The sequence below is a fragment of the Theropithecus gelada genome, chromosome 17 (assembly GCF_003255815.1).
Source record: "Theropithecus gelada isolate Dixy chromosome 17, Tgel_1.0, whole genome shotgun sequence".
NCBI classification, from domain to species: Eukaryota; Metazoa; Chordata; class Mammalia; order Primates; family Cercopithecidae; genus Theropithecus; species Theropithecus gelada.
This window is the reverse complement of record NC_037685.1, coordinates 38,064,170-38,090,277: the sequence shown is the minus strand read 5'-3', so window position 1 is coordinate 38,090,277 and position 26,108 is coordinate 38,064,170. Positions and strand designations below refer to the sequence as shown.

The following is a 26,108-nucleotide window of genomic DNA, read 5'->3' as shown; positions in this document are numbered from 1 at the left end:
ATATTTTGAGACTCAGAGAAGGGTGTCTTGGAGCCTTGTCTGAAATAATGAGTCCTGTGCATACGTTTAGGCCCTGGGCCAAGAAGGGATGGTATTGTGGCTGGAGCCATTCTGGGCATCTGACCTTGACTGCCAGGCCGTGGCTGGACACCTAATCAGGGCAGCTCTGGCAGACTCTAAGGCTTGGAAGGGGACATACCTAGTCAGGGATGACCTAAGAAATGATTGGAAGCTCCACCAGAATGCAGAGCTTCCTTTGTGTTTAAATAACTGAACAAGCATCACTCTGTGTAGCAGGACACCATCCAGCATTTTTTTGTCCCTTTGGAAACAACTCTTATTTCTGTTTCTTTCTGATAGCAAAACTAGCATACTCTAATTGTAGAAAATACAAAACATAGAGTAGAGCATATTAAGTTCTTTATCTTAAGAAATGGCATTTGTTTATGAGAATGTCTTGCTTATCTTTTCACCTTCCAGGCAAAGCCAAAGCTAATTGAGCCACTCGACTATGAAAATGTCATCGTCCAGAAGAAGACTCAGATCCTGAACGACTGTTTACGGGAGATGCTGCTCTTCCCTTACGATGACTTTCAGGTAAGTAACGTTATGTTTCTATCCATAGAACCATGTGTTTGATGTTAACAAACAGTATTTTTCTATGTATTGATTTATTATTTGGTTAGTTAATTATGATTTTTTTTTTTTTAAGACACAGTCTTGCTCTGTCACCCAGGCTTGAGTGCAGTGGTGCCATCTCGGCTCACTGCAACCTCCGCCTCCTGGGTTCAAGCAATTCTCCTGCCTCAGCCTCTCAAGTAACTGGGATTACAGGCATGTGCCACCATAACTGGCTAATTTTTGTATTTTTAGTAGAGACAGGGTTTTGCCATGGTGGCCAGGCTCGTCCCGAACTCCTGGCCTTAAGTCATCTATCTGCCTTGGCCTCTCAAAGTGCTGGGATTACAGGCACGAGCCACCGTGCCCGGCCTAACTATGATTTTTAAAAGATGAAAATAAGATGTTATTTAAGAAAGAAAAGTTATTTTATATTCTTCCAAGCATCCTTCATGAGTTGATAATTTTTAATGGTATTAGTTTTGCATATTAATTATAAGTATGCAAAAATGTGTGTGTGTGTGTGTCTTGAATAAAAGTGCTATACTCTGTCCGGGCTGATTTAGTGGGCACAAGTGCCTTTGTGTCTTTTGAGACTTGTTTTGATTTAGATTTTTTGGCCAAGTACCTTAGAATCTTAATGATGGGCTTTGCTGGGGAGCAGTGGGAGATTTTGTCATGCATTTTTTTAGGATGGCACTTTGGGAGCCTGCCTTCAGAGGCCCTGCACTGTGTGTGGACTCCCAGCAAAGGGTTCAAGGTTAGCCAGGAATGTCCTGAAGTTTACCTCTCTAGTGTAATGTGGGTGCTATTCCTTGGAAGAAATGTGGAGGACTCAGCACAGCTCCTGCTGTGTGCTGCTCTTTCGGGCTATGGCCTGTGGTTGAGAGACTAACAAGAAGCTGCGAGGCTGCTGAGGAGTGAGAAGGACATTCTTCCTCCAGGAAGCCCAGTGGTGTTAAATGCCTTGCAGCGAGTCACCTTGGTCCATTTGGAGGTTCTGGTTACTTTCCTTACTCTCCCGGGACCTAATCCTGGCACTTCTTTCTTCTCTCCTTTGATGCTCTTAGTTGGATGCTTCTCTACCTGATGCTGTTACCATTTAAGCCCTGTCTGTTGTGAATCGAGCTGCCTTATATTGTTTTAAGCTTCACTGATTCTTTGTTGTTTGATTCCAAAAGTGTTATATCCATGTACAAAAAGATAAATGAGAGGGAAAATTGAAATAATTGACATGAAAAGCCTCCCCACACCTTCTTTCTAATCCCACCCCACAGAACATAACTTACTGTATACAGCTCTGTGCATACTTCATTGTCTTTAGAAACTTCCATGTTAATAGCAATTGTTAAATTATGATCCTTGAAGTTTTTTTCCCCCACCAAATTTAAGAGACTCCAGCTTACAACAGAGGTGAGAATTTTCACAAATGTTCACTCTTTCTAACTTGTTAGGGATACATGGGCCCCAAAATGATTATTGTTTAGCTCTGTCCTGCAGAAAAGGAATGCCCATGGGAATGAAATTGACCATTCATGTGGTGTTGCTGCCAAAGTAACTGGTAAATGGGTTGAGGTCATGCCAAAAAATATCATGCTTTGCATACTTCATTACATGACTAAACTGCACAGGAACGGACAAATAAATGGGAATCTCTGAATGATGGCTTTTGCCTGTGATTTGGCAACAAATGAAAAGCAAAATCAAATGATTATAAATTATACTCCATGTTGACAAGATTTTCCTGTAGTGTTGTCTGAGGAAGCTAAAAGTTATCTCAAATTTCTCCGAACATGAAGTATGTGTTCTTCTTGGTATTAATTACAGTAACAACTTTTTTGAGTTTGCAACCTAGAATGAAAAATTCTCTGTATGACCGAGATAAAATTGCTTAAGAAACAAACCAAAGAAACAAGATACAGTTAGTTGAGTATCATCTTATCCCAAGGGAACAGGATACTTGAATGTTTAAGGAATTGCAGAATCAGACAGTTTAAACTTTGAGAAAACTACTGTGTCCCCTTTGCTTTTAACTACTCTGGTGATACCAGATGCAAATACTCTAGGAAAGGCAAATAACTCACTAGCATTTTGTGGGCTAAGGAGATGAGCAAATATTATTTTCTGTTTGGGGGGAAGTTTTCCTAGAGATTTAGGAGCTTAAATTTGAGCTTTGATTCTCATCACAGGAATTGTGATGGGCCCCAGTGAAGTTTGGGTACAATTATTTGTTTTCTTATAGACTCCGGCTTTCTCATCAGGTAAGGCCGTGTACTCTGTACTTTCTAGTTAAATTGTCTCAGTGGCGTTATTAACTGTCTGATTAGCTGGATGAGTGAAAGGTCTTAGCAGTGTCACAGATTCCTTCTCTCTCTGTTTTCTTAGGCAGAATAAGAGCAGAATTATTGTATTATTAGAGGCAGAGGGAACAAATTAGATTGGGAAAAGTGTTTTATTTCATATGGAAAAGTAATACCAAGTTGGTTAGGAAATGGCAGCAGCAAAACGCATGCAGAGGGGTGATTTACTGCACTTAAATAATTAAGCAATATAAGTTAACTATTAAAATAATAGAACTTGGTGTACATTTCTGCCAAATATATTTGAAATGACAATTTACTAAAATATAAGCATGGATAGTGGTGATGCTCGTGTACATTTTTCAAGTAGGCACATGTTGATCTTGAGCCTTTACTGGTCCGATTCTAAAGGCATCTACATATTCTGGGAAAATAAGTTGTGTCAAGAAAAGATTTGCAGGTTGCATGTAGTTGCCTGAGGATGACCGAAGAGCATTTGCTACAACAGCAGCAAAGAAGAGAGACATGAAGTAAACGTGAATTTTTAAAAATCAAAAGAATAGGCCAGGCGCAGTGGCTCACGCCTGTAATCCCAGCGCTTTGGGAGGCTGAGGCGGGCAGATCACGAGGTCAGGAGTTCGAGACCAGCCTGGCCAATATGGTGAAACCCCGTCTCTACTAAAAAATACAAAAATTAGCCGGGCATGGTGATGCATGCCTGTAATCCCAGCTGCTCAGGAGGCTGAGGCAGAAGAATCGCTTGAAACCGGGAGGCGGAGGTTGCAGTGAGCCAAGATCGCGTCACTGCACTCCAGCCTGGGTGACAAAGCGAGACTCCATCTCAAAACAAACAAACTAACGAAAAAAATCAAAGTAATAGTTCCCAGCCATCAGGATATTGATGAAGTAGGCCAGGCACGGTGGCTCATGCCTGTAATCCCAGCACGTTGGGAGTCCGAGGCGGGTGGATCACCTGAGGTCAGGTGTTGGAGACCAGCCTGGCCAACATGGCAAAACCCTATCTCTACTAAAAATACAAAAATTAGCCAGGTGTGGTGGCGGGCGCCTATAATTCCAGCTACTTGGGAGGCTGAGGCAAGGTAATCGCTTGAACCTGGGAGGTGGAGGTTGCAGTGAGCAAAGATCATGCCATTGCACTCCAGCCTGGGCGACAAGAGGAAAACTCCATCTCAAAAAAAAAAAAAAAGAAAGGGAATATTAATGAAGTAAGGTATATGTGATCGCCATGGCCAGGGACAGGAACACCAAGGGGCCTGCAGCTGTCGCTAGCTGATGGCCCTTCTTTTTGCAGAATCAGATCCTGTTGCTTGGGGGATCTCTGCCATCTTTGCTTTGGCTTCATGGTTCTCCTTGCCAGCAGGATCTTCTCTTCTAGATCTTTCCTACGCTTTAGAGACCACTTGAAATCCCATATTGTCTGAAGCTATTTAAGTCCACAGAAATTTTTACCCTACTCTCTCAGTTCCTTTCCTACTGCCTGTCTGCACTGTGCACATAAACACTTGAGTATGTGGTCTTGGCCCTTCACAGCCTGCTTCTTAGGCTTCTTGCGTGCTGCAGGTGTCCCCCCCACCCCGTGCTGTGGTCCTGAGAAGGTCTGGCTTTGAGCCTCTGTCCTCCCACCCACCTGCCCACCTCCACATGCACAAAATGCCTTCCTTGCTAGGTGCTAGGGTTAAATACCCATTGCTTACCTTACTAATTAGTAAAATTTTTACAAGAATTAGGTTATTTTTCTTTGATTCATCAAGTAAATATTAATACTGTTTGGAACATGTGGCAGTCCCAGTGACTAGATTTGTAAAAGTGTTTGCAGGATCAATGATTCGGTTTGGCAGAAGTAGGTAATTTCTAAAATTAAAAAGTGCAGGTAAAACAGGGACTGGAGAGTATTTTTTTTCCAGTGATTAATAAACCTTTATTTTTCTTATTGTTTTGTCATCTTACCCAGTTTATTTGGCGTAAATCTGAGAACTTACTTTTTCCATGAGCAAAGTTAGAGGTAAACTTTAACAAGCAGTTAGACAGAGGTAATGGTTTTTAGATTGAAAGGCTTTAGGTCAAGCTGTATAAGTTGACTTGTCGCTTAAGACATGATGAGCCTCTGTTTAACTGTTTAAGTCAAGCCCAGGACGCCTGCCTTTTCCATCAAAGACATGGGATTTGGGTGGCAGCTGACTATTGATTTCCAGTGACGATTCTCCTTCAAGTGGAAGTTTTTTTACCTGATGGTCCTGTTGGTGGGGACATTGTTAACCCTGTTTATAACCCACTGAATCTTCATCTGACTTTTAAGCTCCTCGTATCCTGACTTGTTACACAGCTTACTAATGCTTATGCAACTATGTAAAGTGATAGAATATGAGAAAAGTAGTGATTAGTAAGAATGTTGGAAGAAATTTATGCTACCATTCATATTTCATAAAAATTAGACTTTGGTGTTTGGTGGATAGAGCTTGTATGGAAGGATAAAAAGAGCATGTTGGGCCGGGTTCGTTGGCTGTAACGTGCCTGTAACCGCAGCACTTTGGGTGACCAAGGTGGGAGGATTGCTTGAGCCTAGGAGTTCAAGACCACCCTGGACAGCACAGCAAGACCTCATCTCTACAAAAAATAAATTAAAAAAATATTAGATACTGGAAAGATGGCAGAGCAAGAGCAAAGAAAAATCCCTTTGGTTCCAGAAAATCTGAAAAAGAGGAAGGCTTATCAAGCCCTGAAAACCACTCAGGTAAAGCAGGCACTTTTAGCAAAGAAGGAGCAGAAGAAAGGAAAAGGTTCATGTTTAAGTGACTGGAATCATTCCTACATGATTCCCAGCGGCAGAAATGCAACAAGATGCATCTCGGACAACTAGAAGTGAAACCTCATGCCTTGGAATTGCCAGATAAACATTCCTTGGCCTTTGTTTTACGCATCTAAAGAATTCATGGTGTGACTTTACTGGTGCAGAGAACCATTACAAGACTTTGCCTGAAGAAAATTTTCAGTGGTATCTTTGTAAAAGTCATCCCCCCAGAGCCTAAACATGCTGCTTATAGTAGAACCTTATGTGACCTGGGGATTTCCAATCTGAAGTCTGTCCAAGAACTCATTTTGAAACATGGACAAGCCAAGGTCGAGAATGAGACCATCCCTCTGACAGACAACAGTGATTGAGGAGCACCTGGGGGAGTTTGGTGTCATTTGCCTGGGAGACCTCACTCATGAAATTGCCTTCCCAGGGAAGTATTTCCAGGAGATCTCATGGGTCTTGTGCCCTTCCCACTTCTCGGTGGCCCATCATGCTACCAAGAATAGAGTGGGCTTCCTCAAGGAGATGGGCTCACCTCGTTGTTGGGGTGAACACATCAATCAGCTCATCCACCAGCTGAACCCGATCCAGAATATCTGAAAGCACAGTGTAGTGGAAGCACGTGTTTTGGGTTTTTTGGGAATTATCACCAAGTATCTTCAGAAAAGATTATTTCCTGCTTAATCTTCAAAAACTGGAAAGGAAGGGTCAAAGAAAAGACAGTCGCTTATGTTCGTGGCAGGCACCTCTCATCACAGTCCAGTTCCAAGGAAAAATTCCAGCGTTTCTGACATTGGCTGCTGCCTCATCTGAAATCAGCATTTGCCATGGAGGAATAGAGGAGGGAGTTCTGCTTAGTTGTATCTTCTGTCTTGGGGTTTAATATTGTGAATGAGTAACTCAAGCTTATGTACAAGGCTCCCTAAGACTCCTGTAACAGTGGACCAAGCCCAGGGGCATAATTGAGTCTGGAGGTTCCTGGAGCCTTGTTTTGAAGACTTGAAATACATAGGAAGGAAGGCACAAAAATAAATACTGAGTTGTCTGTGGAAAAAAAAAAAAATAGCTGGGCATGGTGACGCACACCTGTGGTCCCAGCTACTTGGGAGGCTGAGGTGGGAGGATCACTTGAGCCTAACAGGTTGAGGCTGCAGTGAGCCATGATTGTGCTTCTGTGGTCTGGCCTGGGTGACAGAGTGAGACCCTGTCTCAAAAGCACGTTGTATCCCACTTCTGGATATATGCCCCGAAGACTTGGAAGCAGGGACTCAAAGAGAGATTTGTTCACCCCTATTGAGATCAGCATTATTTACAGTAGCCGAGAGGGGGAAGCAACCCAAGTGTCCGTCAAGGGATAAATGGAGAAGGAAAATGTGGGATTTACATCCAATGGAATATTATTCAGCCTGAAAAGGGAAGCAACTCCTGTCCCATGTTACAATATGGATGGATCCTGAGGGTGTTATGCTCAGTGGATAAGCCAGTCACAGAAGGACAAATACTGTTCAATTCCACATACGTAAGGTCCCTAAAGAATCAGATTCATCAGAGGCAGAAAGTAGAATGGTGGTTACTAGGGATGGAGGTGGGGAGCAATGGGGAGTTATTGTTCAATGAGAACAGAGACACAGTTGGAAACATGAAAAGAATTTTGGAGATGGATGGTGGTGATGGTTGAAAAATGAGAATGTACTTAATGCCACTGAACTGTACACTTAAAAATGGTTAAGATGGTATATTTTATGTTTTATGTATTTAAAAATAACGATTTTTTTAAAAGCATAGGATTTCATTATAGGATTTCTGTGCTATATTTATGAGTGGGAAACTGTTGTCATCCTTAGAACTGTTTGCAAAATCAGGTCAAGGAGTGAGTCCTTAGGTGCTTTTCCCACTGATACTCATGGTGTATAAATGTCTTAGCAAGAGAACTGAAAAGAAGGATAGGAGTGCAGACCAAAGATTATTCATAATTGACAATCCTAGAAATTTTACTTTTTGGAAATGTTTGAATACAGGAGAATCCTAGAATGTTCTCAGCATTGTATAGAAAAATGTGCTTGCTCCATTTCCCTTTCAATAACATCCTGAGTTTTATTTTTCCTCTGGTTCTTTTCCTCTTCTACTTACATGAGACTGATAATGATCTACAAATCACTGAAATGGAGAGGAAGCCGTGCCTGCTGCTTACAAAGGCCTGGAAGTCCCTGATCTCATTTCCCATCTGTCCTTTTGAAAAGAAAAAAACTTATTTTCACGATGTTTTGTCCTCACTTTTTTATTATATACAGCCAAAAGGAAAAAAAAAACCTCAATACTTTGTTTTTGGCTTTTTATTGAAAAGTGTTCTTTCATAAATTCCTTGAAATTTTTATCAGTTAGAATTCAGTGGCCAATAGTGTAACTTTCTGTGAGCATTGTGGTTTCTGGGATATTAGTTCATGTCTAGGCTTAGACCTAACTGAAAAATCTGGATAAATTATGTTTCTGGGCCAGGTGCGGTGACTCACGCCTGTAATCCCAGCACTTTGGGAGGCTGAGGCAGGCAGATTACCTGAGGTCAGGAGTTCGAGACCAGCCTGGCCAAGATGGTGAAACCCCATCTCTACCAAAAATACAAAAATTAGCCAGGCGTGATGGCGGGTGCCGGTAATCCCAGCTACTCGGGAGGCTGAGGCAGGAGAATCGCTTGAACTCAAGAGGCGGAGGTTACAGTGAGCCAAGATTGCGCCACTGCACTCCAGCCTAGGCAATGAGAGCGAAAGTCCATCTCAAAAAAAAAAAAAAAAAAATTCTGAATAGACACTTCTAAACCTTCAGGAGATGAGAATTTTAATTCTAGTTCAAGTAATGCCTTTTACAGGAAATAGTGATCGCTGTTTTTTTTTTGTTGTTGTTTTGTTTTTTTTTGTTTTTTTAAATTATCATCACATAGTCCTTAAAAAGAAAAGCTTACTTTTCAGGTAGCACTGATCAGCTGAGCTTAAGGGTATATTTATTTAACTTATGTTTATTCTTAAACAACTTGTGAAAGGACTCAGCTTTGTGAGGTACTTGGAACCATGAAGATAAGCTAGGATCCTTGCTTTTAAAATGCTCATAACTTAGGAGAGGAGATAAAGGTGTGTCTTAATATTAATAAGCAGGGGACTAGGACCCGTGTCATGACATAAATCTAGTCCCATGGGAATCTATTGTGGAAGTATTGTTTGAGAGCTTAGTGGAACACCCAGGTGCTAGGAGCTCTTGAAGTGGCTGGAAATATGGAAGTCCAGTGCTGAGAGAAGTTGTGTTTAAAAAGGAAGATCTGGATTCATCCACAGAAAAGTGAGACAGGCAAGAAAGGGGCTGAGAGCATGACGGACTGAAGCCTGGGCTAGTGCCTTCATTTAGGAAAAAGCAGGGGAAGCAGAGACGGAAGTTAGGATAAGAACCAGGAAATGGAGGAGAAGAGTTGGAAGAAGGCAGGCAGAGTGGGCAGACAGTCTCTCCACGGCTAGGGAGGTCCCGAGAAAGGGCGGTGGAGTTGGTGACCGGGCAGGGGTAAAGAAGTGAGTGGGGAGACACAGGTTAGAGTAAGCTGGAAACAGAAAAAGGAATCAGAGTGACTCAGAGCAGTGACAAGGTCTGCAGGAGGTTTTACCAGGATTGGGAAAGCAAGAGTCAGCTGAGAAGGGTGAAAGCTAGGCATGGAGAAGAGATGGAAGATACAGGATAATGTGGTCTGAGTTTTGAAGCAGGGCTCTTCATGGGGTCTCAGGGGAGGGAATTAAGGGTTTTTTAGGGGAAGAGTTGAGGAAGGAGAGATACTGCCAGCTCCAAATAGAAGGAGAGGATTGTGTATTGAAAAGTGTAGTGGCAGATGGTGCTGAGGGAGCTAATGTCAAGCTGGCCTGGGGCAGGGGGAGCTTGGGCGAGTAAGGGTTTGGAAAGCAGACCATGAGGAGTGGCAGGGGGAGCAGCAAGTGTCATCAGCTTGTTCTCCCCCTGCTGGAACCATCACCACAGCCTTTGTCTGTCCCTCTTACCTGGATTAATGCGAGAGACTTCTCTCAAGTCTTCTGGGTTCTCTCCTTGCCCTCTTCCAGTGGGTCCTAACAGTGTAGCTAGAAAGGTTGTTTAAAAAGTGAGTCAGGGCCGGGCGCGGTGGCTCAAGCCTGTAATCCCAGCACTTTGGGAGGCCGAGACGGGCGGATCACGAGGTCACAGGATCGAGACCATCCTGGCTAACACGGTGAAACCCCGTCTCTACTAAAAAATACAAAAAACTAGCCGGGCGAGGTGGCGGGCGCCTGTAGTCCCAGCTACTCGGGAGGCTGAGGCAGGAGAATGGCGTGAACCCGGGAGGTGGAGCTTGCAGTGAGCTGAGATCCGGCCACTGCACTCCAGCCTGGGCGACAGAGCGAGACTCCGTCTCAAAAAAAAAAAAAAAAAAAAAAAAAAAGTGAGTCAGAGGATATCATTCCTGTGTTCAGAATCCCCCAGCAAAGGCCTTACAGTGGCCCAAGGGTCCCTGTGACCTTGTTTCCCATTTACTCCCAGGCCTTCTCCCAGCTCGCCTCTCCCACCACCCGCTGTCTGTCTGCAGCCACACTGGCCTCCTTGGGCTCCTGTCTCCATCCCGAGGCAGGCTTCTGGCTTGGGACCTATCCTCTCCCTGCAAATTCTTTACCTGGCTATCTCTTGCCCCCTGCAAACCTTTTTCCAAATCTAACCTTTGCAGTGAGGCTATTGCTGACTGCTACACCTCCACCCTGCTTTGGCCTTGCTGGTCCTCTCTACCTTGCTCTGATTTCTTTTTTCTCTCCCTGTCTCTTATGAACTTCTCACACTGGTATATGTTCTTGTTTCTTACGTAGACTTCAGGAGGCAGGGATCTTAGTTTTTAAGCATGTGGAACAAGTGGTAGATATTCAATAAATATTTGTAGAATTAAACAAATGAATTATCAACCAAGAGGGGGGTCTTTCCACTGAAGATTTCAATGAAAACCATTAGCCTTGTTGGAAACGTCAGACACCTGGGAATAGAGAAGAGAAAGGATGGATGGCCGTGATGGTGGCAGGATGTGGGTGACAGTGAGTGACCCAAGGTCCTAAAATGACCTCCCAGGGAGTCGACGCTGGAGAGTCTTTGGAGGTGGACCCTGGACTGGGAAAAGAAGATACCAGAGGGCCCAGAGGATGAAGGAGCAAAAATACTTAGTGTGGGGTAGTTGGAGGGGTACCAGGGCACACTCAGGGAAGGGACGTGTCAGTGTCTGAGAGCTCACGAGAGGAGGGTGTGGTGATAACATGGACCATGGCTGAGACTTTAGACAGCTCTTGAGTGAGGAGAATCACTATGTAACAAAGCATTAAATCATTTGGAAGAAATCCAGAAAATCGTAGATGTGCATTCAGCCCAACTACCAGGCCTACTAAACATCAATCAGATGTAAAATCTAATTGAAGTAAGAAGTTAAGGGTAGAGCTCTTCAAGTGGCTATTTTGAGCATTTAAGCTTGAGCTGGATTCCCAGGTCCCTGGAAGATGTATGTTACAAGCTTTCTCATTAGAAATATTGCAGGAAAAGGAAGTGATTTACGAACATTTAGAATCATTGTTTCCTTGACTGATTCATTTGTTCTTTAATTTGTTTAAAACCATCTTGCTTAGCTCACCAAACTTCAAGAATATCAGCATTCGACTGTGCAAATTCAGTGTTATTTTCCTAAACTGAAGGAAGTGTTAAGGATGAAAATTGCTTCTGAAAAACAGCTTCTATGCTAGAGTCCGTATCAGCAACCACAGAAGCATATTGGGGAAGCACAATTAACTTTGTATTTGTACCAGCCTTTCTAAATGAAGATGGAGGTCTGATAGGGTAGGAGGATGATCTGGCCATGACCCCGCCATCCTTGAGTGAGGTTCAGCTGATTGGCACCTCACAGGGTTCTCCCGTCTTCCTCACCACTCCAAGGGTATCCCTCTGCAGCCCCATGCGCTGTTACAGGCAGGGGAGGGTGTGTGGGCGGCTGTGTCCCCATGTGCCCTGGCATAGGACCGTAGGGGACGTGATTGAACATGTTACGCAGGAGCAGGGCACGCACACGGAACACAGTGTAGTGGTGCCCTCAGGAGCCAGAGAACTCAGCGGAACCGTGATGCCTCCTGCTGAAACAATTAGGGTACAAGATCAGTGTGTTGATTTTTATGTTTACAAAGTATTTTATCATTTTCTTTATTTTTTTTCCTCAGCCTGCTGAGGGTAGTAGCTTTTTTTTTTTTTTTTCCTCCATATAGTGGACACTGTGACATGATTTTTGTTCCATGTTGTGGTCAGGAAAACCTAGGATCAAGTAAGGAGTTGACATTAACTACATATGTAACTACATGAAAGCACACACGTATGAAATACCACCGGTATACATCAAGTGAATGTAAGATGTTATTCTCTTATCCTGAATGAAGGATATTGATGAACCCATTAGTCCATCATTGTATGTTTGTGTTCCTCATGAGAGGGCACATTCTTCTTTTCTTTTTAAAATGACATTTAGCTGACATTTTAAATATGTCAGAGAGAATGGTGAAATTCTACAATTGGTGGAACTGGATAAATGCAGACCATATTTGTAAACCAATGAGGGATAGAAGGACAATTTTATCCATGTGATTAGTGTATATGTCTTAGGATATTAAAGAAGATCAACAGGCATGGATAGAGGAAGATTTGAACTAAGGATGATATCTTCCATCGGGGTAGCCTAATCAGATGGAAATTTATGAAGTATACACTGTGTCTCCAGCATTCATTGCTATCCCTCTTTATTATGATTATTTGTAACTATGAAACTGCTTATTTTTCCCCTAAATAGAAAATAAAGCCTCCATGAGAATAGAAAGCCATAATTTTTTTTAAAATTGTAAACCATAGTTTTTTGAAAATTCATGTTTACATTAGCCAACATTCCTACAACAGTATTTTATCCATAGTAGGCACTTAAGGGGTATTACACAAATGGATGGATATGAGAACTTGGCACCAGTGGCCTTTGAGGTCATTAGAGCGTATCTCAAGGTGGCAAATCATGGGAGCAGAAGAAAAGGAGCCACAGTATGTTTGCATGCAAAAACAAACACACACAAACCAAGAGTCTTTAAAGGAAATGGAAATCCAGGTTTTGGCCTCAGAATTCCTAGATGTCATTTAACATATTACCAGGCACAAAATTCTCTATGGCTTCTAAAACAAAAACAAGTCCTGCTATGTCTGTATCTCTGCCTTTTTCTACCAGGGTTGCCTGGAAGAACCTAGATAATATTGAGTGTGTCCCACATGGGTTTGAGCAACACTCTCGAGTGTGTGCACGAGATCCAAAGAGGACAGATTCAGTGAGTTCATCGAAGTCCCCTGATGTCAGAAGTCCTAGAGTCAGAGTGCCTTCCCCATCTGCTTAGCATTATATCTACAAAGCTGACTCTGCGCTGTGTTTGAAGTAAGACTCTGGATGACAGCCCAGGAGCTGAAATGCTGCTCTGATAGGAGCAGCGTGGCGCTGGTCAACTCAGAGGGATTTGAGTGAAATTATACTCCATGCATAAGTGAAACCTTACATAGAGATGATGGGTGGCACATTAGGGAGTATGTCTTCCTAAGACAAGTCCTGAAGGAAAGTTCATTGGTATGTCAAGATGTGTAAATACAGTCATGCACTGCATAATGACCTTTCAGTCAACAATGGTGGTCCCATCAAATTATAATGCTGTATTTTACCATACCTTTTCTGTGTTTAGATATGTTTAGGTACACACATACTTCCATTGTGTTACGTCTCCCTGCAGTAGTCAGCACAGTCCCATGCTGTACAGGTTTGTGGCCTAGGAGTAATAGGCTACACCCTGTAGCCTACGTGCGTGGTAGGCTATACCATCTAGGTTTGTGAGTACACTTTATCACGTCTGCACAAGGAGAAAGTCACCTAATGATGCATTTCTCAGAATGTATCTCCAGAGTTATGCAACACATAACTGTGATGGACATGTTTTAACTTGAAGCTTATCCACCGTGCTAGATGTCCACACAAAATTATGGTCCTTTTAGCAACTAAAATAGAATTCTAAAGAAAGACAACCGGCCGGGCGCGGTGGCTCACGCCTATAATCCCAGCACTTTGGGAGGCCGAGGCAGGTGGATCATGAGGTCAGGAGATCGAGACCATACTGGCTAACATGATGAAACCCCATCTCTACTAAAAATACAAAAAGTTAGCTGGGCGTGGTGGCGGGCACCTACCCGAGTAGCAGCTACTCGGGAGGCTGAGGCAGGAGAATGGCGTGAGCCTGGTAGGCGGAGCTTGCAGTGAGCTGAGATCACACCACTGCACTCCAGCCTGGGTGACCGAGCGAGACTGTCTCAAAAAAAAAAAAAAAAAAAAAAAAGACAACCAGAGACACATGCAGACAACTGGAAAACAAAAGAAAGTACACTTACTTACACCTACCTCAAGGTTGAGTGGAATGCGCATGAAAGAGTTGGTAGGTGCTCTAGACGCTAGAGGTAGTGACGGGACCCAAGATGTAGTCATATGTCCACAGGGGTTTTCACTCAGGTCTGTCTCTTATTACTCTGATCCTTTCATAAGTTATAAACCTTCCTAAAACTCAGTTTTCTTAATCTGTAATTCAGTGATGACATTTCCCCTAAAATTTGGTCCTCACAGATGTTTGAGAATCCAAAGAGATACCACCATCCAGGAGACCTCTGCATGCCCTTGCTGCTGCCCTTCCATTGGTGGGGAGACGCTGGGTTACCAGGGAGCTTATTACAACCTCTATTCTCTCCTCTAGGGAATGTCATTTTATTTTTGAGGGTGGCTGTTTTTAGTTGCCACCCTCAACTTCAGTTGTTCAGCTGGCTGAATCCCTTACTAAACGGGAAGCCAGACATGCCACTTGGGCCCCGAATGACCACAAGGCTACTCCTGGTTTTCTGGGTAACTCTCCTGTCCTCAGCTGTGCAGTAGTACTTAGGAAGTGATTTTAAAATTGCTTCTTTGTAAGACCAAAAAAAATATGATTCTTTACAAAAATGCACTCAATTGATAACTAGTTATTAAGGCTCCTGAGCATTTATGTTACTTAGTTTACTGCATTTTAATAAACAATCGTGTGTGCACTTCCATTTGAGGGATTTGAGAAGGTAGCAGAATGAAATTCATATGACCCTCAAAGGTCTACTGAAATCTGACTTTTTAGGAAGCAGTACATTATTTGGTGAAAGGAACTATCTGAAGTCTCACGTGTTGTTGAGACGCTGTTTCATTTGGAACCTCATGTGATCTCACAACTAAATTGTGCAGTCCCTCTTTTGAAGTCCCAACTTCACATTTACTCAGCAACATTCATCTTGTGTCAGGTGTTCTGCTGGGTATTGGAGAATTAAAGATGAATAACATGGTCAGATTCTCAAGTCTGGCAGGAGACACAGAAGTATCTTTGAGTAATCTCAGCAGAATGGTATGTGTGCCTGAGACCAGTCTGAGCAACTTGGTGCCAGTCAGAGGGGCCTGGTGCATTAGGGAATCAGAAATAGTCCATGTTGCTGGATGGTTGGAGAAAGGCAGAAGAATCCAGCAAAATTAGTACGGTTGGTCACAAAAGGTCTTAGGTCATGCTGAGGAGTTTGGATTTTATTCTGGTGGCAATGAGGCGTCATTGAAAGAATTTCAGCGGCGGCATGATGCTGTCAGATGAGAGATTTAGAAAGACAAATGGCAGCTGTGCAGAGAATAGATAAGAGAGGTGATAGAGGGAAGATGGGCCTACTGGTTAGGGTGCTGCACTGTGGTTTGTGCATTTTTGTACTTTGTACTCTGTACTTTGACATCAGGCAGAGTGAAGGGTGGCTCTGTTGAAGGACCAGAGAAAGAAATGGGGGACCATGCAGGTGCCCGTGAAGAGGAGCAGTTAGAGAGGCAGAGAAGGCCCCCCACCTCAAGACCACCAAAAAGATGGATTATAGAATCTGTGTTAGGACAGCTTAGGCTCAAATAGTCCTTGAGAAATGTATAATTCTCTGCTTGTATCAAGACTCAGCCCAGCCTCTGCGGTGAGTCACGCCTGTAATCTTAGCACTTTAGGGGGCCAAGGTGGGACAACTGCTTGAGCCTAGGAGGTCAAGGCTGCAGTGAGCCATGATCAGACCACTGCACTCCAGCCTGGGCAACAGAGCGAGACCCTACGTCTCAAAAAGCAACAAAAAAACCCTCAGCCCTTGTAATGTTTTAAATGTGTTCCTTGGGAATTGGCTTTCATTAAATCCCTTCCAGAAACCTAAATGGAATTCCTTCTTCAGCCTCTCTGTCCTATGCTTTGCTCATTTTCTTAATTATTAGCAAATTAAACATGGAGGGTCTTTAGGCAATGGTTCCCTGAAAATGGAATTTGTGTGACGTTAATAGAACATCGTGGGTTAACTGCCAAGACATGAACCGTGAGGTAAAATGTGGGAACGCCCTGTGTAAATTTTAATTTCCAGTCTAGCTTGGTACTGAATCCTCTCAAAAAGCAAGTCATATGCTCTGAAACAAATGCATCTGCCAGATACTTGGAAAGGTTTCATCACCTCTGCGCTCAGCAAGTTTCAGCGATGTTCGCAGAGTAGTTGAATAGTAATGTTTGATACTGCACTCGATACAGAATATTTAATGTACAGATCAGTGCAACCATGTGGGGTTTCCAGCAGATCCCAAAGGGACATAATTCTGCAGAGACGTGAGGCACCATGCAGTTTGGCTGAGGCCTAGAGACAAAAGGAAGGAGCTCTTGTGAGCCATCTAAGAGGGAGTAGCTTGCAATCAGAGATAACTTTAGAACATGGATGTGGATGCCATCCATTTGGCCCAGCTGAGAACAATAAAAATTGAACCCAGGGTTAACTCAGTGAGGGAGATAGGCCAGGCCCAGGGAATGCTCCTGAAGAGCTCAGTCTTGGCTTGGACCTCCTGGGCTTTGCTTTTTGGCTGCATCCAGGTCCCCCCATCTCCTGAGCCCTGCCCCCGCCCCAGGCCCACCCTAAGAGCTGCCCTTCCTTCAACAGATTCAAGTACTGTTTCTCTGACAAATGCATGAAGTCCTCAGGTGTTTGAAGGGATAGTTCTAAGTAAATGAAAACAAGCACAAAAATAAGCACGAGCACGGATGCTTTACATGAGATTACAAAGAGGAGAGAGGATTGATGGCTCCACAGTTAAGCCTAAGGGTAGACTGGAATTGATGAGATCCGAGGCCTGCTGAGCTTCTGTAACAGGTGGTCACTGTGGACCCCGGGCTTCCTTCTCTCGGATTTTAGGTCATCCTCAGTCCTCAGAGAATAGACCGTCTTAGAGGCAGGACCCCAGGTACCCTGAAATGCCCCTCCAGCTCCCTAGGTTTGCAGTCCTGCTCTCACTGACAGTTCACTCCTAAAGAGAAGCATCTTCCCCTCTCCTGACTCAGTGTCTCAGTTGGAGTGCGGTGGTCTCCCCTTTCTTCAGGTTGGTTCTCGAGAACTACCTGGGAGGCTGCTGGGTACTCCCCATCTCTTCCTGCCTCAGAGCTTGTGCTCTCCTTTTGGACTGTCCCTGATGTTTGTTTCTCTGTTGAGGGAGGAAACTCCCAGCTCTCTGCTCCTTTGAACAGCAGAGATGTGGAGACACTCTGTCACCGGTTCCAGCAGCTGGCTCAGGTTACAGCCCACCCGCCTCTCTGGGAGATTGTCTTTAGCTCATTGTATGGTCCCAGGGCAAGGGTGGGCCTATTGTTGGTCTTTTAATTAAAATTTTATAAAATATGATGTTTTAAATATCCCATGGATTTGTATACTTCCCACCAGGAATTAAGAGGGCTATTTTGTTATAGTTTAAGCCCATTGTAAAGTAATTAATAAAAAATCCAGTGCCATGAGTTGAGAAGGTTAGAAAAATAAGATAAATCTTTGTTAATACTCACTCTTATATTTATTTAAATCTACGTAGTGAATCTTCCCTCCTTTTTACCCAACAATTCTTTCCATAAAGAAAAATAATTAAGGTAATGCAACTGTGATTCAAAGCAAATATGGTATTCATCTTTTTTCTTTTTTCTGGATGCCTTTTATGTTTTAGTTTCTTACAAAGCAATTTCCAGCACTCAGATAAACCATTTGAGAGGAACAGACTTAGAATTCCATACTCATAGAACTGTGGGATTTTTAAACCACAAAGGAAACCTAGAGATCCTAGAAGAGTGTTCTGTGGATGTGGAAAGTTCAAATATCCCCCAAGACTGCACAGCTAATCAGAGGCAGAGCTGGGGTAAGGACTCAGGTTTCCTGGCTCTCAACTCAAATCTCTTTCCAATATCATTTCTCAAATTCTAACATCGGAAGTTGACTGAAACGATTCACTTCACATTTCTTGTGGTTTGAAACATGAGCTTCTCAGAATCTCCAGCTTCAGTGGGGCCAGGGTAACGTGTTGGCTACCACCGATGGAGGCCAGACAGAGCCCAGCCTGGTTGGGGTCAGGAACGTAGTTAGGAGAGAGAGATTCCACATTTAAGCTGCAGAGACAGCAGTGAGTGATGATAGAAGCAAGAAACGCCAGAGGCCCCAGGGGTCGGCCCAGGTGAGGAAACAGGTACCTCCACTCGCTCCCTTTAGGTGGGCCTGCCCTGCTGCCCAGGGCTAAGTGGCTTCCCACAGTGGCTCAGAAACATCACAGTAACCCCAGTGTTTGGAGGGGATCATTTCAACTAAGAGGAAAAAACTTTTTTTTTTTTTCCGAGACGCTCTGTCGCCCAGGGTGGAGTGCAGTGACCGGATCTCCGCTCACTGCAAGCTCCGCCTCCCGGGTTCACGCCATTTTCCTGCCTCAGCCTCCCGAGTAGCTGGGACTACAGGTGCCCGTCACCTCGCCCGGCTAGTTTTTTTGTGTTTTTTAGTAGAGACGGGGTTTCACCGTGTTAGCCAGGATGGTCTCGATCTCCTGACCTCGTAATCCGCCCGTCTCGGCCTCCCAAAGTGCTGGGATTACAGGCTTGAGCTACTGTGCCTGGCCTTTTTTTTTTTTTTTTTTTTTTTTAAGTAAAAAGGATCTATTTGAAGTTTGTCATTCCAAACTAGACTTGGAGAAAGTTGTAAATTTCACTCTTTTTATTCTGGGAGCAACTCTGTGCTTTTCTAGCTCATTCTGTTAAAAAAAAGAAAAAGAAAAAGAAAAACAAACTGTCCCATAAATATTGAGACTGGGGCTCTTAGGTGTCTTTGCATCCTCATATAAGCACTTTGGGAAAGGATGCCACCCCTTTTTCTTCCTTTTTAATTATGCCTGTGATTTTGTGGAACTTCCTGTAAGACTCCTGTCCATATTTGCTGAAGGTAACTAAGAATTTCTTAGTGTCAAAGGCCACATGTTTAACCTAAGTAATGATACTGACTGAAAATAATTTGCCTTCTATTATAATAGCTAGGAAAGGGCTTTTATCTATCTATCTTTCTATCTGTTGATCATCTATCTATCTATCTGCCTTTCTTTTTTTCTTTTTTCTTTTTCCTTTTCTTTCTTGCAGGTGCATACCTTGGTAAAGGGCTTTTATTCTGAAATTATGTTTATGCTGTGAGATTTCTATCCCAATAGTTATCTGAGATGCTAGCAATGTTTAGGTTTAATTTTCAGACACATATTACACTAATTATGGTGTGAAATGTTTTTTTCCCCCTTCCCTTTTCAAATGTACAGATTTCTTAGCAGAATGGAAATGGTTTGTTTCCAGACATAGAAATAGGACTGGTATGCTTTGAATACCCACCTTGATGTTGATTTATATAAAGTGGATATAAAGGATATAAACCCATCTTTTAGCAGAAATATGGTTTTAACTGATAGAAAAGTAGAAAATAATACCACAGCTATGAAAAAGAAAACTTGGCTTATTATTGAGAAGCGCTTTAGTGCTTTTGGAGTATAAATCTCTTAGTATTGACTTGGACTTGTCTATAAGCCAAATAAATAAAACTATAGAAATTTAATGTGAATCAGTTTGGCATAAAGTAGATGATTATCTGAATATGACTTTTAATACATAAAATCTGTGGAGAAATTAAAACAGAGCATTCACTCATGCTATAGTCTTCCCTTGTCAGTTTCTATAACGGACCAGATAACTTTTTGTAATAATAGGGGAAAAAAACTTATATGCAAGTAATGGTTGTTATTGGTAGATTCCTAGTTCTGTCTCCACTGACTGTTTTATTCATCCTTTTTTTTTTCTTTCTTTCTTTCTTTCTTTTTTTTTTTTGGTTGAGACAGGGTCTTGCTCCATCACCCAGGCTGTAATGCAGTGGCCTGGTCACAGCTCACTGCAGCCTCGAACTTTTGGTCTCAAGAGATCCTCCCATTGCAGCCTCCTGTGTAGCTGGGACTCCAGGCACATGACACCATGCCTGGGTAATTTTTTTATTTTTAGTAGAGACGGGGTCTCGTTATGTTGCCCAGGTTGGTCTCGAACTCCTGGTTTCAAGTGATCCTCCCACCTTGGCCTCCCAAAGTGTATTTGCTCATTCTTGAAACATTTATTGAGTATTTAGCACATAGCTAGAAACAGGAAGACGTATCTCCTGTTCTCAAAGGAATTTGCAATCTGATGGGATAAAGAAGGGCATGTGGGTACAGGAGAGTTTTAGATAATGGAGTTAGGGTTGACTAACTGTTCAGACAGGTCTTGGAGTGGTTTATAAGGTCACCATGGTACAGGATCAGACCTCAGGTTTGCAAGTCCAGAGATGGAATTTGGTCACCCAGAGTGTTTCAGGCTCAGGGGAACTGACTTGTTGCAGGCAACCCCACAAGAGCACAAACCAGAATGTCATTTTATTTTATTAATATGCACTGAGAACTAGAATTCACAAGCAGATCAGAATATTATATTGGCTGTGTATTTTCTCCCAGTAGGAAAGTCTAAATGGGAAGCATATTATAAATAAGTGGCTTGGTGAGACTATACTCAGAGCAAGGGCAATGAATTAGAAGACCTTAGCAGCTGATGGTATCAAACATTGACGGTCCCATTGGTGCCAAGCCTAGTAGTCCTCCCCTCCCCCGTGGGTCCAGCCTTTCTTTTATTATTTATTTATTTATTTTTTGAGACAGGCTCTCATTCCGTCACCCAGTCTGGAGTGCAGTGGCATGGTCTTGGCTCACTGTGACCTCCACCTCCTGAGTTCAAGCGATTCTCGTGCCTCAGCCTCCGAAGTAGCTGAGACTGCAGGCGTGCGCCATCACGCTGCCTGATTTTTTGGTAGAGATAGGGTTTCACCATGTTGGCTAGGCTGGTCTCGAACTCCTGATCTCAAGTGATCTGCCTGCCTTGGCCCCCACAAAGTGCTGGGATTACAGGTGTGAGCCACCGCGCCCAGCTCCAACCTTTCTCTTAAACAGTGATAGAGACACTGACAGAATTCCTCCAGCCATGGAAGCCTGGTTCTTTCTGTTGGCCTATTCTTATCCCAGATGTGGAATTTTAGTGCTGTTTAGTTCAAGGTCAGTGAGAATTCTAGGCAGTTTTTCGTTTGACTTAAGTTTTTAGTTCTAGGATTTAATAGATTTATTTATTTATTTATTTATTTATTGGCAAAGAGTTAATCTCATTCATTATATCTCAATTTTGTGCTTTGAACTTCCCAAGGGTAAGTTTATCTCCATGTTTCTCTTAGTTTTGTACTGAATATAACTTGTGCTCATCCTTTACAATTTAGCTTAAGCTAATTTTAGCTTTCCCTCAGTGTACCTTTTCTTGATGTCCTCTTCTCTACCTTATTGAATTTAGACTTCCCTATTTTTTCTCTCACATCCTGTGCTTCTGTGCTCTTTTCTCTATACTCTTCTGTACTTACTATACTCTAATAATTATTTCCTCATCATTCTCTTTCATCAGACTGTAAGTTTTAAAAGAATAGCAACTATATTTTATTAAAGTTTGTGTCTGCAGCTGCTAGCTCAGTGTCTGGAAGAAGGTAGGGACCCAGTAAGGTGTGAATAGATGGATGGATGGATGGATGGATAAAGTAATATTTATGCTGAGTCCTTAAATGATCAGTAGAATATTTTTCATAAGACACTACAAACTACTCTCAAGATCCAACAGGCATTTACTGCATCTTACTTGACCTCTTTCGTGGCATTGAGTAGAAGGGAGACTGTGGAAATGAGATTGCAGCATAGTGTATCTCCTCAGTGCTTCTGTCGTAACTCTGTAGTGTAGCTAGTATTTGAAATCCATTTTCATGAAAATGGCAGTATTCTTCGGTACTGTAACTTGGAGGTATTCCTAGTGTCTTACAATCTTGTTTTGGTTTTCTGTTGTTTAGTAACAAACCACCCCAAAGCCTAGTAACTTAAGACAATAATTTATTATTTTTTGCAATTCTAAAATCTGGTCAAGGCTCAGCTGGGTGGTTCTTCTGTTTTACACTGTAGGAACTGGAATGTCCAAGATATTTCCTTGCTCACATTGTGGTATCTCGCCTGGGGTGGCTGAGACCAGCTGGGGGATGGTGGGGCATCTTGTATATATCCTCTCTTTATAGGTAGCTTGTACTTCCTGTTACCATGGTGGTCTCAAGATGATAGAACTTCTTATATGGTGACTGGCTTCCAAGAAGGAGGTAGTGGAAGCTCCCAGTTTTTCTGAAGGCTAGGTTTGGGCCCGGTGCGGTGGCTCATGCCTATTATCCCAGCGCTTTGGGAGGCCAAGGTGGGAGGATTGCTTGAACCCAGGAGTTCAAGACCAGTCTGGACAAAATGGTGAGACCCCCATCTCTACAAAAAATATAAAAATTAGCCAGGCATGGTGGTTCATGCCTGTGGTCCCAGCTACTTGGGAGACTGAGGTGGGAGGATCACTTGAGCTCAGGAGGGTGAGGTTGCACTGAGCTGTGATTGCCCCACTGCACTCCATCCTGGGTGACTGAGTGAGATATTGTCTCAAAAAACACCACCAACAACAAAGGCTAGGCTTAGAACTGATGATCATTCCTTCTATCTCATTTTGTTGGTGAAAACCAGCCCAGATTTAGGGAGAGGGGAGACAGACTGTGCCTCCTGGCTAACAAGGGGAAACCCTGTCTCTACTAAAAATACAAAAAATTAGCCAGGTGTGGTGGCGGGTGCCTGTAGTCCTAGCTAATTGGGAGGCAGAGGCAGAAGAATGGCGTGAACCCAGGAGGCAGGGCTTGCAGTGAGCCGAGATTGCGCCACTGCACTCCAGCCTGGGCGACAGAGTGAGACTCTGTCTCAAAAAATAAATAAATAAATAAATAAATAAATTAATTAATTAATTAAAAAGAAAAAGAAAATGAAACCTTAAGCTCAGTTATTGAGGTAGACAGGATGCTACCCCTGCCTTGTCATTTTATTTAAAAGAAGTATTTAAGCCTAATGAACAAGAACAGTTCTAATGTCCCTTGGAGGGGAGGTTTCCCAGTTCATAGATTCGTTTAGCAATTACTGATTGAGGATCTTCTGTGTGTCTAGTTATCTATGCTCTTAGGCACTGGGGATGTGGCAGTGAACAAGAACAGATGTAAATGACAAGAGTTGGGTGGTGGTGATGGTTGCACAATTGCATGAATATACTTAATGCCACTGTACACTTCAAAATGTTTAAAATGGTAAATTTATGTATATTTTACCACAATAAAAGCAGTTAAGGCAAGTAAGACGCTATGTCATGGGACTAGATCAAGCAATTGGGGGTGGGATGTTAGGGACTTTGAAAGGGGCCTCTACCCTGCAGGAAGGGCTGGCTGGAGGGATCTGTGGGCGCCTGATCCGGAAAGAAGCAGGAGCTGTGACCCAGCCTGGCTTTGGAACTTGAGGTTGCCAAATGGAATCTGTTGTGTGTGACCGAAGGAGGCAGCTGCACTGGATGGGGGAAATTGGAGGGACTCTGTGGGTGCCAGGCCCAGCTGCAGGGCACACAGCTGCACTCTGAGGCTGGCACCTGCCTCCTTCACTTACCCAAGGCTTTTCCTCCTGTTTTTGTTTCCAGACGGCCATCCTGAGACGACAGGGTCGATACATATGCTCAACGGTGCCTGCGAAGGCGGAAGAGGAAGCACAGAGCTTGTTTGTTACAGAGGTAAGGCTCTTTCCTGTACTAATTTACATTTTAAAGTCATTTCCCCCAACTGCCTCTTTTTCTTTAAATTTCAAAATTGTCAAGAAAGTGTCAAAGGGTAATTATATTTCTATGATGGATGTTTGAATACGAGAATAATGTGAAGTTTTCAGACTCTGAAACTTGGACAGAAATGTCCACATGGGCTATTTCTTTTTTACATTTTTATTATTTTTAAAATTTTACTTATTTGGAGGGGGCTATATCTGACTACAAAAGTGAATTCCACAGAATTTATCTCATGGGCTTAAAATAAGCAGTAACTTATAAATGAATTCACTGGAAATCTGTGGGAGGCCTTGTTATTGATACTGTTTTTAAGGGTGACACACACACTTATGTATCATTTATTTCATTTATACAAAATATTTGCAAGTTATTTTCGACTAGTTTAGTATTCATGAAGTACTAGCTAATAATAAGCGGGGTCTATTGCTAGTCAATATATATTATATATATATTGATTACTTTATATATTCCTGATCAAGATACATTGATTAATATTACTTTTGTTTGAAAATACAAATAAAATTATGGAGGAAAGAGAAATTATTTATTTTTTTATTTTTATTTTTTGAGACAGAGTCTTGCTCTGTTGTCTAGGCTACAGTGCTGTGGAGCAATCTCGGCTCACTGCAACCTCTGCCTCAAGTGGTTCTCCTGCCTCAGCCTCCCGAGTAGCTGGGATTACAGGTGTACACTGCCACGCCTGGCTAACCTTTGTATTTTTAGTACGGACAGGGTTTCACCCTGTTGGCCAGGCTGGTCTCAGACTCCTGACCTCAAGTGATCTGCCCACCTTGGCCTCCCAAAATGCTGGGATTACTGGCATGAGCCACTGTGCCTAGCCAGAAAGAGAAATTATTATAATTTAGGTTGTTTGCTTCAGTTTTCCCCCTTGGAGTGTTTTTTTTTTTCCTCCAGGTAATTTTTGGTAGGAAGGATTTATTAGGTGTTTTAATTTTGTTTCTTTAAGTTTCTTTTAAAATAATGATTTTTTAAATCCTGGTTTTTCTAGTTGATATTTAGATCATAAATATGCCCATCAATGAAACTGCTTTTTATATAGCTTATATAAGGAAGCTATATATACTCTTGTAAATAAAGACCAATTAAATAACAATATTTAATTTCCATTGAGATTTTTTAAAAAATTAAATATAAAATTAAAAAAATTTTAAGTGTGTTCTCTCATCTTTCTGAGAAAGTAACTTCCTTTCTTACCTCCTTTGCCACTATATTAGTAAACTTAATTCCAGACAAATACAGCCAGATGTGTTTGTGAATGTAGTTATAAATGTCTTTTTAAGGCAGGTAGTGGCAAACTATTACCTACAAGCAAAATCTAGCCTGTAGCCTATTTTTGTAAATAAAGTTTTATTGTAAAGCAGCCAAGCACATTTGTTTACATATTGCCTATGGCTACTGTCACCGTGCAACTCAAAGTTAAGTTGTTGTAACAGAGATTATATGACCCTCAAAGCTGAAAATATTTATGATCTTGCCTTTTGCACATAAAGTTTGTTGACCCATGTTTTAAAGCATGTGGCAAAATTATTAATTGCTAACTCAGTTCTCCCAGTTGATTAAAAAAATATGGTTTTTTGAGGGAGAATTCTCCATTAAGTTATTTAATCACTGCAGGTTGAGCAATAGCTGCTTCATCCTATGCTGCTGGAGCCAACATAACTAAACACTTTTGGGACCCTTCCACTTGGGTGGAGTGAACATCACTTCCTCTTCATCCTCTGATCCAGAGAATGACCTAATGGCTTAAAACAAAGCAAAACAAAGCAGAAAAAAAACTTCAAAAACTTTTCAGTGTAACTTCAAAATATTATTGAATTTCACAGGTTTGAAATGTTAATCATGTAATCAGTCAGTCACATTCCTGTCTTTTTGGAGGTACAGTTCTCCAGATCTGGATTTCTGATGGGACTCCTTATCTCCTAGACTTTCTACATCCCCGGAGGAGTGGGGGTTGCTTGCCTCATTCTGTGCTTCTGCTTTGGAATTTAGCCAATGCCTGCTATGTAGATAGTCAACACTGGCTTGTTAAATCAATGGATCTCTAAATACTTAGCCAGATTCACTGTGGAGTTTTTTTTTTTTTTTTTGTATGTGCAATTCCTTATAATTATAAATATTTGAACATAATAAAGTGTAATTATTTTCCCCATTTTGCCTAAGGTATTA

At 42.4% G+C, this 26,108-nt stretch overlaps 1 protein-coding gene across 7 annotated transcripts in view; it reads left to right on the top strand.

Moving 5' to 3' along the window:
* DOCK9 (dedicator of cytokinesis 9) overlaps nt 1-26,108 on the top strand; it is a 299,448-nt gene that overhangs the window by 135,016 nt on the left and 138,324 nt on the right. For all 7 annotated transcript variants that reach the window (XM_025364043.1, XM_025364040.1, XM_025364041.1 and 4 more), the window contains exons 2-3: nt 481-597; nt 23,784-23,873. In XM_025364043.1, the coding sequence (XP_025219828.1) occupies nt 481-597; nt 23,784-23,873 (207 nt within the window). The remainder of the gene's footprint in view (nt 1-480; nt 598-23,783; nt 23,874-26,108) is intronic.